At 41.7% G+C, this 16,204-nt stretch overlaps 1 protein-coding gene across 2 annotated transcripts in view; it reads right to left on the reverse strand.

Moving 5' to 3' along the window:
• The window catches only part of LOC130120298 (fibronectin-like), a 70,788-nt gene that overhangs the window by 32,961 nt on the left and 21,623 nt on the right, over nucleotides 1-16,204 (reverse strand). For both annotated transcript variants that reach the window (XM_056288840.1, XM_056288838.1), the window contains exons 11-20: nucleotides 15,322-15,450; nucleotides 14,594-14,737; nucleotides 10,300-10,421; nucleotides 9,848-10,016; nucleotides 8,608-8,793; nucleotides 7,576-7,704; nucleotides 6,951-7,040; nucleotides 6,291-6,485; nucleotides 1,555-1,833; nucleotides 408-671 (exon numbers count right to left, since the gene is read on the reverse strand). In XM_056288840.1, coding sequence (XP_056144815.1) covers nucleotides 408-671; nucleotides 1,555-1,833; nucleotides 6,291-6,485; nucleotides 6,951-7,040; nucleotides 7,576-7,704; nucleotides 8,608-8,793; nucleotides 9,848-10,016; nucleotides 10,300-10,421; nucleotides 14,594-14,737; nucleotides 15,322-15,450 — 1,707 coding nt within the window. The remainder of the gene's footprint in view (nucleotides 1-407; nucleotides 672-1,554; nucleotides 1,834-6,290; nucleotides 6,486-6,950; nucleotides 7,041-7,575; nucleotides 7,705-8,607; nucleotides 8,794-9,847; nucleotides 10,017-10,299; nucleotides 10,422-14,593; nucleotides 14,738-15,321; nucleotides 15,451-16,204) is intronic.

Here is a 16,204-nt window from a genome sequence, read left to right on the forward strand (position 1 = left end):
CGGGGACAACATGCAAACTCCACACAGAAGACAAGCCGGGGTAACCCCCAAGGTTGGACTACCCCAGGGTTCGAACCCAGGACCTTCTTGCTGTGAGGTGATCATGCTAACCACTGCACCACCATGCCACCCAATTCAAATCAAACTATTTAATTAAAAAAAAACTTGATAGAAGATATTCTAAAAACTACTAACTTGGGTCGACACCTTCGTAACTTATTCTGTTTTGACAGTTGTTTACTTCATTTTAGCCATTTTGTTTTATGTATCACACATTGTGCTCATTTTATTTGGTGTGACTAGTTTTCAATTGTCTATTTGGCTTTTATTCTGCTGGCAAACAAAATGATTTATTCTAAAAAGTGACTTACAAATGAACACAAGTAACTCTATTTTCATAAACTCACTGGTGGTGAACATGGCGATCTCTCCTTCGCTCAGCGTGTTGTCTTGCTCTGCGTGAAGCATGGCAGTGTACTCTGTGTCCGGCCTCAGGTTGAGCAGGGTGTACTCAGAGAGGCGCGCTGGTAAGCGAAGCTGCTTGGGGTTGGAGCCCTCTACGGTGAGGAACAGGCGGTAACCTGTGATAGTGGCCCGGGGTGCTGACCACAGCATCACGGCGCTGTCCTCAGTCACATTGGTGAAGTGGATGTTGGAGGGGGCATCAGGCTCTGGATGAGGAAAAAGAGAATTGCAGTTTTGTGATTTTTTCACTTACGAGTGAGGTTGGGCTGTCGTTTGAACAATCAAATCAATTGAACCAATGAATGTCAACTGGAAGTCCATGGCTCTAAGAAGAAAAATATCCAGACTTAATGAAAGAAGAGAAATAAATGATCATGATCAGAATACCCTTTGTCAAACATAGTAGGAGATTGTGTTTGTTTTGCTCAAAACATGGACTTGTGAGGGCATCCGGGTAGCGTAGTGGTCTATTCTGTTGCCGACCAAAACGGGGATTGCCGGTTCGAATCCCCGTGTTACCTCTGGCTTGGTCGGGCATCCCTACAGACAAAATTGGCCGTGTCTGCGGGTGGGAAGCCAGATGTAGGTATGTGTCCTGGTCACTGCACTAGCGCCTCCTCTGGTCAGTCGGGGCACCTGTTCGCGGAGGAGGGGGAACTGGGGGCAATAGTGTGATCCTCCCATGCGCTATGTCAGCCTGGCAAGATTCCTCACTGTCAGGTGAAAAGAAGTGGCTGGCGACTCCACATGTATCGGAGGAGGCATGTGGTAGTCTGCAGCCCTCCTCGGAACGGCAGAGGGGGTGAAGCAGCAATCGGGACAGCTCGGAAGAGTGGGGTAATTGGTCGGCTACAAGAGGGGAGAAAAATGGGGGGGGGGGACTTGTTTCTCCTAGTTATGAACAGAATAAAAAAGGTAGTTAAACGATAGGCCAAAATAATTTCTCAAATCTTGATTCAAGTGCAATACTACATTTCATTTTTGACCCTTTATATGTCCGCATTGGTATGTCCATATGTTTGCCTGTGTACGCATACGTGTGTGCATACACGTTACCACCGTGTTCCCGGGTGTATCTGTCATACTCACTTGTAGCTTGTTCTCCCACCAATGGCAGGCTCTCCTCTCCATTATGGATTGTATAGATACTGAAGCGGTACACGATCCCCGGCTGCAGATGGGTCACTTCCACGTAGGCATTTTGACTGACAGGCAGCGTCATTTCCCTCTGGGGTGATCCATTTTCGTCCACAGGAGCGACAGTGACCCTGTAGCCTGACACATCGCTGGGCGGGCCGGACCAAGTCAGAACAATCTTCTTGTCCGACACCTCAAAGAATTGCAGTTCTGTCGGAGAGACAACTTCCTCTGCAGACAGGAAATCAGAATGTGGAATTAACAATTTCCTAATACCGTGTCTGAATTAAGACAGCATACAAAGTTTGACCTCAGTTTTTGATGCCCTTGCCAAAACTAAAAGAAATTTACATTTAAGTAATCCCTCCCATTTTAACAGTAAAATTGTAATTTTGGATTTGCTGTCTCATCTCTTATCACTCACGCTGTCTCATCTCTTATCACTCACTTAATACTGAAATGCTAAAGTCAAATACAGTATCATACTCATATTTTACAGGACAGTTATTTATGAGGCTACAAATGAGAAACAATTGGAAAGAGAATTTCATGTCAAGCATAATGGTCTGAAATCATCTGAAAGTGTCAGTTTTGTTTTGCACGAAATTCAATAAACTCTTGCAAAACACACAGAGAGGGAGAGAGATAACATTGAAAAAGAGAGATGAAAAAGACATTTGGCTGGAGAGAAGAAAATCAAGATGAGCTGACACAAGACAAAGACAAGAGGGGACAAAAAACGATAAGAGACAAGGAAAGGTGTAAGAGAAGACAAGAGCTGTCAAGCTCCAGCTGAACAAACAAAATCAAAGAAAAAAGAAGCTATTAGGCAAGTAAGAAGAGGAGAGAAGAGAAGAGAAGAGAAGAGAAGAGAAGAGGTCCATTTACGCCACCTGAGCAAATGGAGCGGTCTAAACAATAGCACAAACCTTGTGACCCATCATTCCAAACCATACCATGAGCCAGACAGATACAACCACTACATAGAAGAGTGAGGTCAAAATAACATGACATCATGCCAGGAAAGTGCACAGAGAGATACGGAGAGAAATGAGAGAAAGAGAAGTGGAATGCTGAGTGCGACTTAAACCAAGATGTAGTTAGGCACAGAGAGAGGTGAACCAGTTACAGCCTTAGGATACAAACAAGGCAGCATGAATTGCACAAAATACCATACTGCCACTCAATTAGCCATAAAGATAGCAAGAGGGAATGTGACGGAGAAGGGGAATGGTATGAAGGTAGATAAAATGGACAAGGTTTGAGTCAGACAAGGTCTTGAGAGAGACAGGACAGGGTCAAAACAACATTGCCTCATGCTTTGCTAACACAGATAGGAAGAGAGAATGGGGGGGGGGTGAGGAGGGAAGACTAGTGAGTGTCAGTGACAGATACATATGTAGAGCCAGACAGGGGTTTGAGGTACAGGCAAGGCCAACATAATATCATGCCTAAGCCCATCAACTTGGCATAAATAGAGATTAGATGTGTCACATAGAAAGTTGTAATGGATAACTAAGAAAGAAAGAAAAAGACAAGAGAATCTGTTTCTTTTCCTAACCATTCTCTTTGAGTCCATTTGTCAATGTTAATCACATATGAAAGCAGTCTTCAGGCAGCGAGAAATGATATTTCTACAAAGATCTCAACACACATGGGTAAATATATCGCTATGCCACCGAGGTTATACGAACAAACACATGCACGTGCAAAGCCACGCGCACCTGCTTTATATTCCTTATACACCCTTTCATCACATACACACACACACACACACACACACACACACACACACACACACACACACACTCACACACACACACACACACACACACACACACACACACACACACATTTTCCAGCATCTGCTCCATTGGCCCTCCGTACACTCTGTCTGGCCAAGCAGAATAAATAACTTTACAAAACCCCAGTCCAACAAAATTTGAGCACTGTAGCTATGAACCCAATGCCTTTTCTTTATAATGGAGAAGGGCTTACGACTGGTAAAGTTGACTAGAAAGTGCTATATACGCCTCAACACTATACTCATAGGATGAACCGATTTCACTGCATAACATTTTTCAAACCTGGTTTCTTAAACTATGGCTTATGGCACAAAACAAATTGGTTCTCAAATGAGTAGAACAATTATATCAAGTTAAAGTAACATGATTCAATAAGTGGCCAAGTAATGGGCCTTGATGGCTCCTAGATTTTTGGCCCAACCACTTTTATTGAAAGCAGTATTGGCAAATGTAACGTTATCTGTAAAGAAAAAAAAAAATCCTAATGTGACCCTATCTCTGGGATCACCAAGTGAAAATGTATCAACACATAATGATAAAGTAAGTTTGATATTAATCTTTTGGTTACAACAAGTCACATTTAACACTTCTGATAAAAGCCACAAATATCTCTTAATTTGTGAATAATGACATTATTCACAAATACCAGCAAATCCAAAATTATGCCAGTTTTTAGTGTTTGTTAGTTGGCTGCCGACCATAATGTCTCTGTATCTCTGTCTGGTTGTTGTAGGTGTACTGTAGAGGTTGCATGAGGACACAGGCAAGAGGTCTGAGCGGATCAAGACAGAAACAGATGGGGGAAAAAAGACCTGAGAACAGTTGAGCTGTTTACTTGAGTAAATTGGCCAGCATCTATGAAAAGACATTGGTAAGTGATTGTAGTCTGCCACATGTGTAAGCACTGCTTTTGGCTGGGTGTCATTGTTAACAGAAAACAATGTCTGCTGAGAGACAAGGAGTCATGTTTGATTTAGACCCATGAGTCTTATTCAGCTGCTGACACAAGTACAAGGTACAAACCCCAATTCCAATGAAGTTGGAACGGTGTGTAAAATGTGAATAAAAACAGAATACAATGATTTGCAAATACTTTTCGACCTATATTCAATTGAATACACTACAAAGACAAGATATTTAATGTTCAAACTGATAAACTTTATTGTTTTTTTGCAAATATTCACTCATTTTGAATATGATGCCTGCAACACGTTCCAAAGAACCTGGGACAGGGGCAACAAAAGACTGAGAAAGTTGAGGAATGCTCAAAAAACACCTGTTTGGAACGTTCCACAGGTGAACAGGTTAATTGGAAACAGGTGAGTGTCATGATTGGGTATAAAATGAGCATCCCTGAAAGGCTCAGTCATTCACAAGCAAGGATGGGGTGAGGTTCACAACTTTGTGAACAACTGCGCGAGCAAATAGTCCAACAGTTTAAGAACAACGTTTCTCAACGTACAACTGCAAGGAATTTAGGGATTTCATTATCTACAGTCTATAATATCATCGAAAGATTCAGAGAATCCGGAGAAATCTCTGCACGTAAGCGGCAAGGCCGAAAACCAACATTGAATGCCCGTGACCTTCGATCCCTCAGGTGGCACTGCATTAAAAACCGACATCATTCTGTAAAGGATATTACCACGTGGGCTCAGGAACACTTGGGAAAACCATTGTCAGTTAACACAGTTCGTCGCTACATCTACAAGTGCAAGTTAAAACTCTACCATGCAAAGCGAAAGCCATATATCAACAACACCCAGAAACGCCACCGGCTTCTCTGGGCCCGAGCTCATCTGAGATGGACTGACGCAAAGTGGAAAAGTGTGCTGTGGTCTGACGAGTCCACATTTCAAATTGCTTTTGGAAATCTTGGACGTCGTGTCCTCCGGGCTAAAGAGGAAAAGGACCATCCAGATTGTTATCTGCGCAAAGTTCAAAAGCCAGCATCTGTGATGGTATGGGGGTGTGTTAGTGCCCATGACATGGGTAACTTGCACATCTGTGAAGGCACCATTAATGCTGAAAGGTACATACAGGTTTTGGAGCAACATATGCTGCCATCCAAGTGACGTCTTTTTCAGGGACGTCCCTGCTTATTTCAGCAAGACAGTGCTAAGCCACATTCTGCACGTGTTACAACAGCGTGGCTTTGTAGTAAAAGAGTGCGGGTACTAGACTGGCCTGCCTGCAGTCCAGACCTGTCTCCCATTGAAAATGTGTGGCGCATTATGAAGCGCAAAATATGACAACGGAGACCCCGGACTGTTGAGCAAATGAAGTCGTACATCAAGCAAGAATGGGAAAGAATTCCACCTACAAAGCTTCAACAATTAGTGTCCTCAGTTCCCAAATGCTTATTGAGTGTTGTTAAAAGGAAAGGTGATGTAACACAGTGGTAAACATGCCCCTGTCCCAGCTTTTTTGGAACGTGGTGCAGGCATCAAATTCAAAATGAGTGAATATTTGCAAAAAAACAATGAAGTTTATCAGTTTGAACATTAAATATCTTGTCTTTGTAGTGTATTCAGTTGAATATAGGTCGAAAAGGATTTGCCAATCATTGTATTCTGTTTTTATTTACGTTTTACACAACGTCCCAACTTCACTGAAATTGAGGTTTGTACATCCATTCTGTGTGCAGTCTGTAGTTTAAACACAGAATATTCATCACTGCTCAGAGAAAGATGGACGTCTCTGAGATTAGAGGTGAAGGTCTGCATGAGGGACAAAGAGGTGTAAAATAATACAAAGACAGAAGCATAAAGGACAGGTGCTACAGAGATCTCTCCAACAGATCCACAACACACACACACACACACACACACACACACACACACACACACACACACACACACACACAGAGTCTGACTCTTGTACCTGGCAGTGGTTCTCCTGCTGTGTTGATCTGTACAAAGATAGGCTCACTCTCCAGGCTGTCCTCCACAGCATAGATACTGACGTTGTACAACTTCCCAGGTCGAAGGTCGCTCAGGGTCACCGAGGTCGCCGTGTCAGGAAGGGTCAGCTCTGTGCTCTCTCCTTCCACTGATGGTGTGTAGACCACACGATATCCTGGAACAGGAAAAAAAAATCAACCTGGACTATCATGCTTGAGTGTCATGTTGATGTTTGTGTGAAGAGTTTATTAAGCAGATGTATTTGTGTTGGTTGCTTAAGGGAATCTGTGCTGTTCCTCTGAAAACATTATTGGGTTGGCCAGGTTGGGTTCATCTGTGTGATTCTGTTTTTTCTGTTCTGTATGTAAGTAATGTGCCTTGTTTACGCATGCTTTGTTTCTATTTGCTTTGTGCAAAATGCAAAGACTAAGGAAAATAATTTGCTCCCTGAGTACTATTATCTATCTGTCTATATATCTGTATCATTCCAATTTTAGTATATGTATTGCCGAAGCAATACATATATCTATCTAATCTATCAATCACGTGTAGGGCTTGATATTAGTGTAAGCCAGTAGCCACTAGCCAAGGTTTGACTGTGGCGGGTAACTTGCCAGTTCTACTATTAGTCTCGACGTACCAGTGATAGGAGCCAGTGGTTTTTCCCATCTGATCAGGATGGATGTCTCTCCTACCTCTTCCACCACATGCTCGACGGGGGCGTCAGGTGCTATGGTAGAAACAGAGCAATATGAGAAGAGAAACAGAATCTAAACCATTCTGTGTCTCTTGAAATGGTTTCCTGTTCCTTGTACTAATATAAAATGTGTTTCTTGAATAACTTCTTAAAACATACTTTAATTTCTAGGCCTTTCAGTAACTTTAGTTTATTTCCTTTTCTATAGTCAGTTATTTATTTATTCTAGCATTCAGTCCCTATGGCTGGAACTTTTATTTCACCTTAATGCTTTTATCTGTTTTATTGATCTTTTTCAATAGTTTTATTTTTCCTTTGACACATTTTGTAAATTGGTTTCAAATATAGGTTTACTATTAGGTTTACTTTATTACTATTATCATCAGTATTGTTTTTTTTTTTTTTTTCATCCCTCACCTGCTTGCAGTTCTAGGAATGAAAAGTATTGTGTAACTCTTAGTAATTCACTCTGGGTAACAGTTTCATCTTGGACAGACACTAACAAAGGACAAGAGTGAAGGAGAAAGATGGTGAGGGAATGAGTGAGTGTATTTGTGGGATCCCTCACCAGTGGTCTGTGAGGTGCTGAGGATGAGGTTGTCTTCCCCAGTGTCGGTAACCTCATAGACATTAACAGTGTACTTCCTTCCAGGGAGAAGCTCGTTGATGTTCACTGAAGTGGTGGTACGAGGCAAATCTGAAACATGAAGCGATAAATACCGTTTATTCTACCAGTCAACAAACCAGTTAAGTCAGGGTGCCACATGCAAGAACTGTATGCATTCACAGACCAGTTTTTGAGCGGCAGGTATGAACTATTGAAGAGATCCAAATGCACTGACCAATTTTCTCTTATTTTTGATTCATTCTTTAGTAAAATCAAAATCTGATAGCAGTGCAGACATGAAACAAACGTGAAAAGATCTGTTTTAATTTTGAATTACAAAACTATGAATATATTAGGGCTTACATGAAAATAGACAAAATTGTTATACATATTAACACTGTAGTCATATCTGGATTATTTTAGGGTGTATTTTGCTAACTAACTAGACACAGAAATGTTATTGTATGCTCAAACAACAAGACCATGTTTTAGTTAGTCAGGGGCAACATTGGGCTTCTCAGTTGTGTATCTGCTGCTATTATATGCTTTGGCTGACTAGGCTATGGATGAAGAAAATGTTTGGAGACCTTGTTAATCCATTTTCAAAGGCTGATAAATGAGTGGTCAGTCATTTTGAATGCCTATATGCTGATGTTCACAAGAAGGTAAAAGTGTTGGTGTCTCCATCCAGCCAAATATCTTTTGCTAGTCTCGATAAACAACTTAACCCTGTCTGGATCATTTACAATCATATAAGGTCAAACCTCATTTGCTGTAGTAATATCGCAAAAGGTACATCGGTAAGTTGGAAAGAATGCAAATGTAATGCACAATATGGAAAACCTATAACTATATCTAGTGGGGAAAGGTGGTAATACCAGATATTTAAAGTATGAAAGGATAGCAGCGCCAGTGGAAAAATAGCTCCAACATGACATCTCTAATGGGCATGGATGTTTGTTTGTCTATGCATGTGCCCGTTTCCATACTAACCTAGCACCACGGGCTCTCCTGTGGCCTGTCCGTTCTCTGTGAGTTCATACTCCACCCTGAAACCAGACACGGTGTCGGAGGCAGACACCCAGGAGATGACAAAGCTACTGGATGTGATCTCTGTCACTGACTCGGAGGTGTCAACCACAGGTGGGGGTGGGGTGGTCTCCCCTGCTGATGTAGCCACTATGAGAGGAACAGAGAGGCAGAGAAAGCGAGAGAAAAAGATAGAAAGATATATCAAGAGAAAGAGATGATAAAAAAATCATAGCGCCACCCAGAGGCTGTGCCGTGGCTACAAACCTTTTTCAGGACCACTACTTGACATGATTTTGCACAAAGCATTTGTTATCTAATGAATTCAGTTATAGACGGGGGGAGGGGGGATGCTTTGAATAGCACAAGTTTCTCGGATTTGATTAATTTGAGCCAACTACATGAACATGGGTCAGTTCCAGGAAAAAAGGAAAAACCCATCATTTTGAGCAAGGTTATATAATAGTTTAGGCATGTCTTCTGTCTATGAACAGTACAGTATATTCAGATTAGTGTCTAAACTATTGAGGAGTCGGAGACAACTTGTCTAGGATTCATCCATCCATCCATTATCCAAACCGCCCATCCTGCTCTCAGGGTCACAGGGATGCTGGAGCCTATCCCAGCAGTCATTGGACGGCAGGCAGGGAGACACCCTGGATAGGCCGCCAGGCCATCACAGGGCCAACACACACACACGCACGCACGCACGCACGCACGCACGCACGCACGCATGCACGCACGCACGCACGCACGCACGCACACACACACATACACGTCTTTGGACTGTGGATCTCGGATTCAGATAATTTCAAAGTGTACAATCTTTTTTTTTCTTTTTTTTAATGTATACTTTATAACAATGTGGAACACATCTGCCCAACCCTGATAATTCCTTTTGTTAATAAAAAGATTTTTGAAAAAAAAAAGTACAATCAGCTTTATCAGCTGGAACATAGTGCATGTTGACACATTTCAGTAAATTAAAAGGTTGGACATATCCTAGCGTTTCAGGAATCACTGATATATTCTGAAGCAGGATGACAAAATCTAAGGACACGAGTACATTTTATCCCCACATAACCATAACATATAGCACAGATGTTTCATAGGTTCGACTTATTTGCATCTGACCCTATATTTTCTTATTAAGTCGCATGGTGTGAAATGCTGTGCTTGTGATAAGCAGGTTCTTTTCACTCACACGATCCATAGGTGGTGGTAAAGTCAAACCGTGTGATCTCCCTGCGCCCAAACTGCAGCACACTAATTAGCTGGCCCTCGTAGGTAACACCTGGCCTCAAACCAGAGATGGTATAGGAGTTGAGATGGCCAGGGATTGACACCTCTCTCCATGGAGTATGGGTGTCCTTCTGAAAAGCCAGATAAGGACAGAAAAAGTTGTGAGGGTATGTGCTGTTAAGAGTATTTAGAACCGTGACAGGACATGGTGCAAGAAAAAAGATGACCAAGGATGGACATCTTCCTCACAGGGTATCCAGGTGAAAAACAGAAATGGGATTAAATTTAATTTAATTAAAACAGGTAGAGTGAGAGTAATATTTTTGTTGTAGACATGCAAGGACACCAAACAGTAACCGCAAACACAATGAGCAAGAGGGGAATCTGTTTTAGCCCGGGCCCACAGAGACTCACCTGTCTCCACTTGAGGACGTACTGGGCGACATGGGCAGAGGGCGGGGCATTCCATTGGATGGGGTGGGAGTTGGGTTGGTTTCCAGACTCAGTTATGATCACCTGAACAGGTCGGTTGCCACCTGGTAACAGGACAAGTGACACTTGATACCTTGCTTACAAAACCCACCCTGAGAGGCACTTGTTAAAGACAAACCCCTGAAAGCTGTACATGAAGTTATTTTATCCATTTGAAACATGATGATGTGGCGATTCTGTTGGAAAGGCAGTCAATATTACAGTAGAAAAGTGTTTTGATATAGCTAAATGTAGGAGGCAGTGAGAAATAGACCTGTTGAAACTGATTTTCTCAGACTACAAACAAGGTGTAGCAGCCGTTGTTACTCGTGTGTCCTCAGCTCAGCAGATTACTGTTTCCACCCTTGTAAAAATAGGATTTGTGGAACAAAATAAACGCTGACAGTCTAATCTATTAAAAACTACATCAAACTATATCGCAACACTGTTCTATAGTGATATTCATGGCTGCAACCGGCTGCCTGGACAAGGTAAATCTTCCTCAACTTCTGTCCAGCAGACCTACCACCACTTTCAGTCTGTTTTCTTGCTGGAGTTGTTTCCAACATGTACATGTTTCCTGCTGTAAATGTGTGCGACCTGATCAGAAAACTTCAACAGCAGTATATGGAGACTGGAGAGTGTCTCCATGGTAAAAATACCAGTTAGTATTATGTAATCTGACTCCATCGTCCAGAGGGATAAAATAATATATCAAAGGAGACAAATCAAGGATTTTAGCATTAAGTTTTGACAATTTAAGCTCTCTCCATGTGGCAATATTAGCACTGTTGGTTGATAAGGTATTCAGTTTTGCTCAAGCATCACTGGTAGTCACTCTTTGAAACTTTAGAAGCATGCAATTAACATAAGAAAACAAACATACATTCAAAATGGAGTCGCTTGTTACTCTATTCCACCATCAATTATATGACCTTTATGACCAAGAAGCCACTTGCACGTCATTTGCTGCATGAGTCTCCAGATGTTGTTCCGAAAAATCATTCATTACCCTCAGTTGTGAAGTTTACTGAAAATACAGTCGGTAATTATCAGTGGGTTTTTTTTAAACCAGGAAACCAGAGGGAGAAAAAAAAATCTCTGAAAAGTTCTGCTCAGATGGTGTAATATTTCTGGGGCCGGCCGGTAACAACAACAAGTCACCAGATCGTCCCTGGTGGCACTAATGCTTTCTAAAGCCTCCAGGATTGTACTTTGTCAGAATATTCAAACTCAAGTTTTCTCTGAGAGAGCTTTGGTGAGCAACAACCATGTCCATTATGAGTGTCAATCAGTATTATTTTCTATGAGAGAGAGAGAGAGAGAGAGAGAGAGAGAGAGAGAGAGAGAGAGAAAGAGAGAGAGAAGTAAAAAATAGTAAAATAACATATCTCTGTGAGATTCCAGTCTAGGTTTCAACATTAGGAGGGGAACAGACTCAGTCTCTCCCTCTCTCCCACCTCCGCTTGCAACCTCCTTTGCACCTTCTTTTTTCCAAACTCTGTTAGTGTTGCAAGAGCAGTAAGCAAAGCTGCTTTTGCAACACCAATCTTTAGATGTTTGTAACAGGATTATACATGTCCAGTAATCAAATAATGATGAGGGTAACTTCAACAAGCCCAACAGTCAGGTCATACAAGATAATTTTAGAGACAATGCAATTCTTAAACATGTAACCCTTAACTTTTCAATTCACAGACTTTGTTGTCAAGTCATATCTTTTGTGTAGTGCGGAAAAAAATTATACTCAAAACTTCAACAGCTAAACGCATAACAATATAATCCTCTGACCTGGACCATCTATGTTTCTTTAACTGAATAAGCCACATTTCTTTTTAAATAAGCATGAGCCATATGGCAACCAGACTCCTGACAGAAGCCAAGCTGATAGTAACTGGTAGCTTCTATAAAGAACTGAGGTTTTCTGACCGCTTTTCCAAAAAGCAGGGCCATAATCAAAGTTTCTGAGCAAGTGGCTTGGTTAACCAGAGGTTGCTTGCAGATACACAAGCCTCAAAAACAATCTGGGACCAATTACTCGCTATTACAGACCCACAGACCACTGACGAGGGTAAAGGCTACACAGGCTCAGATGTGTTGTGCACATATTTCATGTGTGCACAACGCATATTTTGGATACCTTCTTGTGAATACAAGTACATTCATGCATACACATTCAATTGTACACGAATGCAAGTGTGCAAGATTATGCATAAGCATGTGCATAGGCTTGTGAGTGTGCATACATTCGTGCAGAAAAATCTGCACCCAAGCACACATCCAAATTCGCTTTGTACACACTGGCAAAGAAAACACAAATGCACAAACACTAAGAAAAAAAAACACGAAAAGATGAAACAACTTCTGATGAGGAGACTTTGAATACACAGACATGCAATGAGAAAGCGTAAACAAGTTCCTGTTTTTAAGCAGAGCTTATCTATTCTAAACAAAATCTGTGTTTTGATTTTTTTCTTCTTTCTTTTAACCTTTTATGGCCTTTTACCCAGTAAGCCTTCTAACTGGGGGGTTGGAATTGCCTCATACTGCTCCTAAATCTTAGTGGCATATGCCCAGACAGGGAGACAGAGTGAGAGGGGGGGAGAGAGAGAGAGTTCACAGCTGGATGCCATTACAGCCAGCTATAGCAGAAGGGTGCCCTACATTTTTAACTAAATTCTCTATCTCCTGTCAACCTGTTTTCAACTTCACACACAGAGAAAGCAAGTTCAGAGTCTCCTTATGCAACACCTCTCAAACAAAATACTTTGTTTGCAGCAAAGCCATTATTGCAGCTTACAAACCTTTACATGGGAGCTACATCTAAGGCTTACTTTTTCCTCTCTCAGTTACTTAACAAGGTAGTAATGTCATCCCAAAGACACTCCAGCAAATACATTCAATGTATTCCGATTGTATTGTGAGGGGCGATCTGATTCTTGTCTGATGCGGGGCTGGGGATATCCTGTTTCAGAAGAACATTACAACACATCAACTTTCCAATAGTGCCATTTTCTTGTTCAGGGTCAGAATGGAACTGAAAGGAGGAATGCTACAGAGAAATTATGTTTTTTGTTTTTTGTTTTTTTGAATCAACAGCCTTTATATGTCTTAAAATTCAGAAAAAAACGTGCATATTTGAACAAATTGTACAGTGGTTGAACAAAATGGCAGGTTTTGGAACGCACAACACAGAGGAGTAAACAGCAAAATCTCTGGAGGAGGACAGCTCTAGAAAAGGAAAAACACCCCTGTTTGTCTGTATTTTGGTTTCTGTCTCTCTCCATCTCTCGGCCTGTCTGTCTCTAGCTTTCCCTCTCTCTCTTTACCTCTCTATACCTCTCTCTCGTTCCCTGTTTCTCAGGTTGATGAGAAATTGAGCTGTTGGACGGATCTCTCTCCCGAGTCAACAATCAATGCTGCTTTGCAAGTACTCCTGAACACTTTGTCGCTATTTGGATAGCACCAAGTATTGTAGTTGTTGTGCCTGCATATAGTTGTGTTTGTCTGTTCACATTTGCATGTGTCAGTGATTGTGTGTGTGTGTCTGTTGGGGTGTATAGTACAGCTGTGGCAATAACACAAGGTTAGCTAACACCACATGCTAGCAAGAACAAAGGGCTCAGGGCAGGGGGTATATTTGTAAAAGAGGAAATCACACCCTCTCTCATTTGCTCTCCGTTTCACATCAAAGTCAAGGGCCTCATTACAAGGTGGCTTAAACAAACCTATTTCACTGTTGGAAAGCAATTTGTAATGTTAGCCTATTTTAAAACTAGTAAAAACACAGCAAACATCCTCACTGGAGGGAAAAAAAATGAACTTTTTCACTGCAGATTTACAAAGATTTGTGCTTTTGCTTTTAAAACCACTATTAGCATAATCTAATCAGAATCTGAATATTTTATTCATCCCCGAGGGGAAATTATGGCCGATATCCCACGTAGCAGATGCAAAACAAAATCAGTGGCAATACAGATACAATGGCACAATAAATGTAGGAATAAGAGGGAAATGGGTTTGGGTGTGTGTACAAGGTATGTTTTGTTATGTATATTTCATTAAAGGAAGAGTTTCAGAGGGTTAATTCTGTCTTTTGGGGGTCTGGGTCTATGTGTTCATTTGTTCTTGAGTGTTTTATTGTTGTGTGTGTGTGTGTGTGTGTGTGTGTGTGTGTGTGTGTGTGTGTGTGTGTGTGTGTGTGTGTGTGTGTACACACATGCAAGTGATGCCTTACCAGGGTAGGACTGCTGAGGCTCACAGCTGAGCTCTCCGATGCCATTGCCATAGCAGTAGCACTTGTACATGATCCCATGGATGACTTTATCCCATGATTCTCCAATCTGGTAAAAGGCTCTGGTCTCTGGCTCCTGACACTGGTCTACAAACAGAGACGAGATCAGTGTCACATAAGACCATACAACACAGGGACTAAAGCATGGACCTAACCCATCAACAGAACGGGGCACACACCTTCGTAATTTGTGATAAGGGGCTATACAAATAAAACTGACTTGACACCTGAGAAAGTGTCCCCCCAAGAAACAAACTCCAACTTAACTCATCTGTTGTGACAACAAGCACATGAACCTAGGTCTCTGATTCTTATCAGTACACTTGCAGATAGTTTGCCACACTTTTGTTTGCAATATCCAAAATAAAGCTCTGACATTGTTTAAATTACTTCAACTAAATATTATATGCTGAGAAAGCAAAAGATTAATGCACCAATGTAGTGAAGAAATAACATGTCATACTCAGTTATCTGTTGCAATCCTAAGGTAAACATTGGTTGTAGGTTGGTTTATTCTTATCCTATCTTTTTATGAAACTTCCAAAAAAGTAGTGTCCCAAGTATTTCAGAATTTAAACAACTAAAGACCAGTCATACAAACAGTATTATCTTAAAATCGAAAGAAAGAAAATTAGTGGACAATAGAAAAAAAGATTGACATTCCAACCCACCAATGGCGTCACACTTCCAGCGGCCGCGGCCCTGCCCAAAGCAGGTGCAGTTCATCATGTAGCCTTCCTCGTGCTGTTTGGTGAAGGTCTGGTTCACCTCGTAGGTCAGACCATCCACAATACACTGATCTACAAGGGAAACAATTCATAGGAACGTGTATATAAGCACACACAAACACACATGCACAGTAACACATATTGATATAAAAGGCAAAAAAGAAAACACATTTCCAAGTATTGCATCGAACAGAAGAACACTTTCTTAGATTTCATGTAATTTTCAAGCTCTTAACAGTCTTTTGGTACTTTGTCTCCTGTGTGCTACTCTGAAGGGTAATACGGTTGTGCAGGTGCAAATCCATCCATTCATCCATTATCCAAACCGCTTATCCTGCTGGAGCCTATCCCAGCAGTCATTGGGTGGCAGGTGAGGAGACACGCGCGTGCACACACACACACAATCCCACACACACACACACACACACACACACACACACCTAGGGACAATTTAGTACGGCCAATTCACCTGACCTACACGTCTTTGGACTGTGGGAGGAAACCGGAGCACCCATAGGAAATTTACACCGACACAAAGAGAACATGCAAACTCCACAAAGGATAACCCGGGACAACCCCCGAGGTTGGACTACCCTGGGGCTCGAACCCAGGACCGTCTTGCTGTGAGGTGACCGCGCTAACCACTGTGCCACCCTAAATGCCATAAATGTTGTCATGGATAAAACTAATGAATATATATGTTGGAATATACTCACAGAGTATGGAATGGACACAGAATGGAATACACACTCATTAAATCCGAACTTCAACCAGTTACTCCTTGTGACCCAATTTGGGACAGATTTCACTCAGAAGAACCGTTAAA

Source organism: Lampris incognitus, chromosome 11, assembly GCF_029633865.1.
Source record: "Lampris incognitus isolate fLamInc1 chromosome 11, fLamInc1.hap2, whole genome shotgun sequence".
In the NCBI taxonomy this organism is placed as follows: Eukaryota; Metazoa; Chordata; class Actinopteri; order Lampriformes; family Lampridae; genus Lampris; species Lampris incognitus.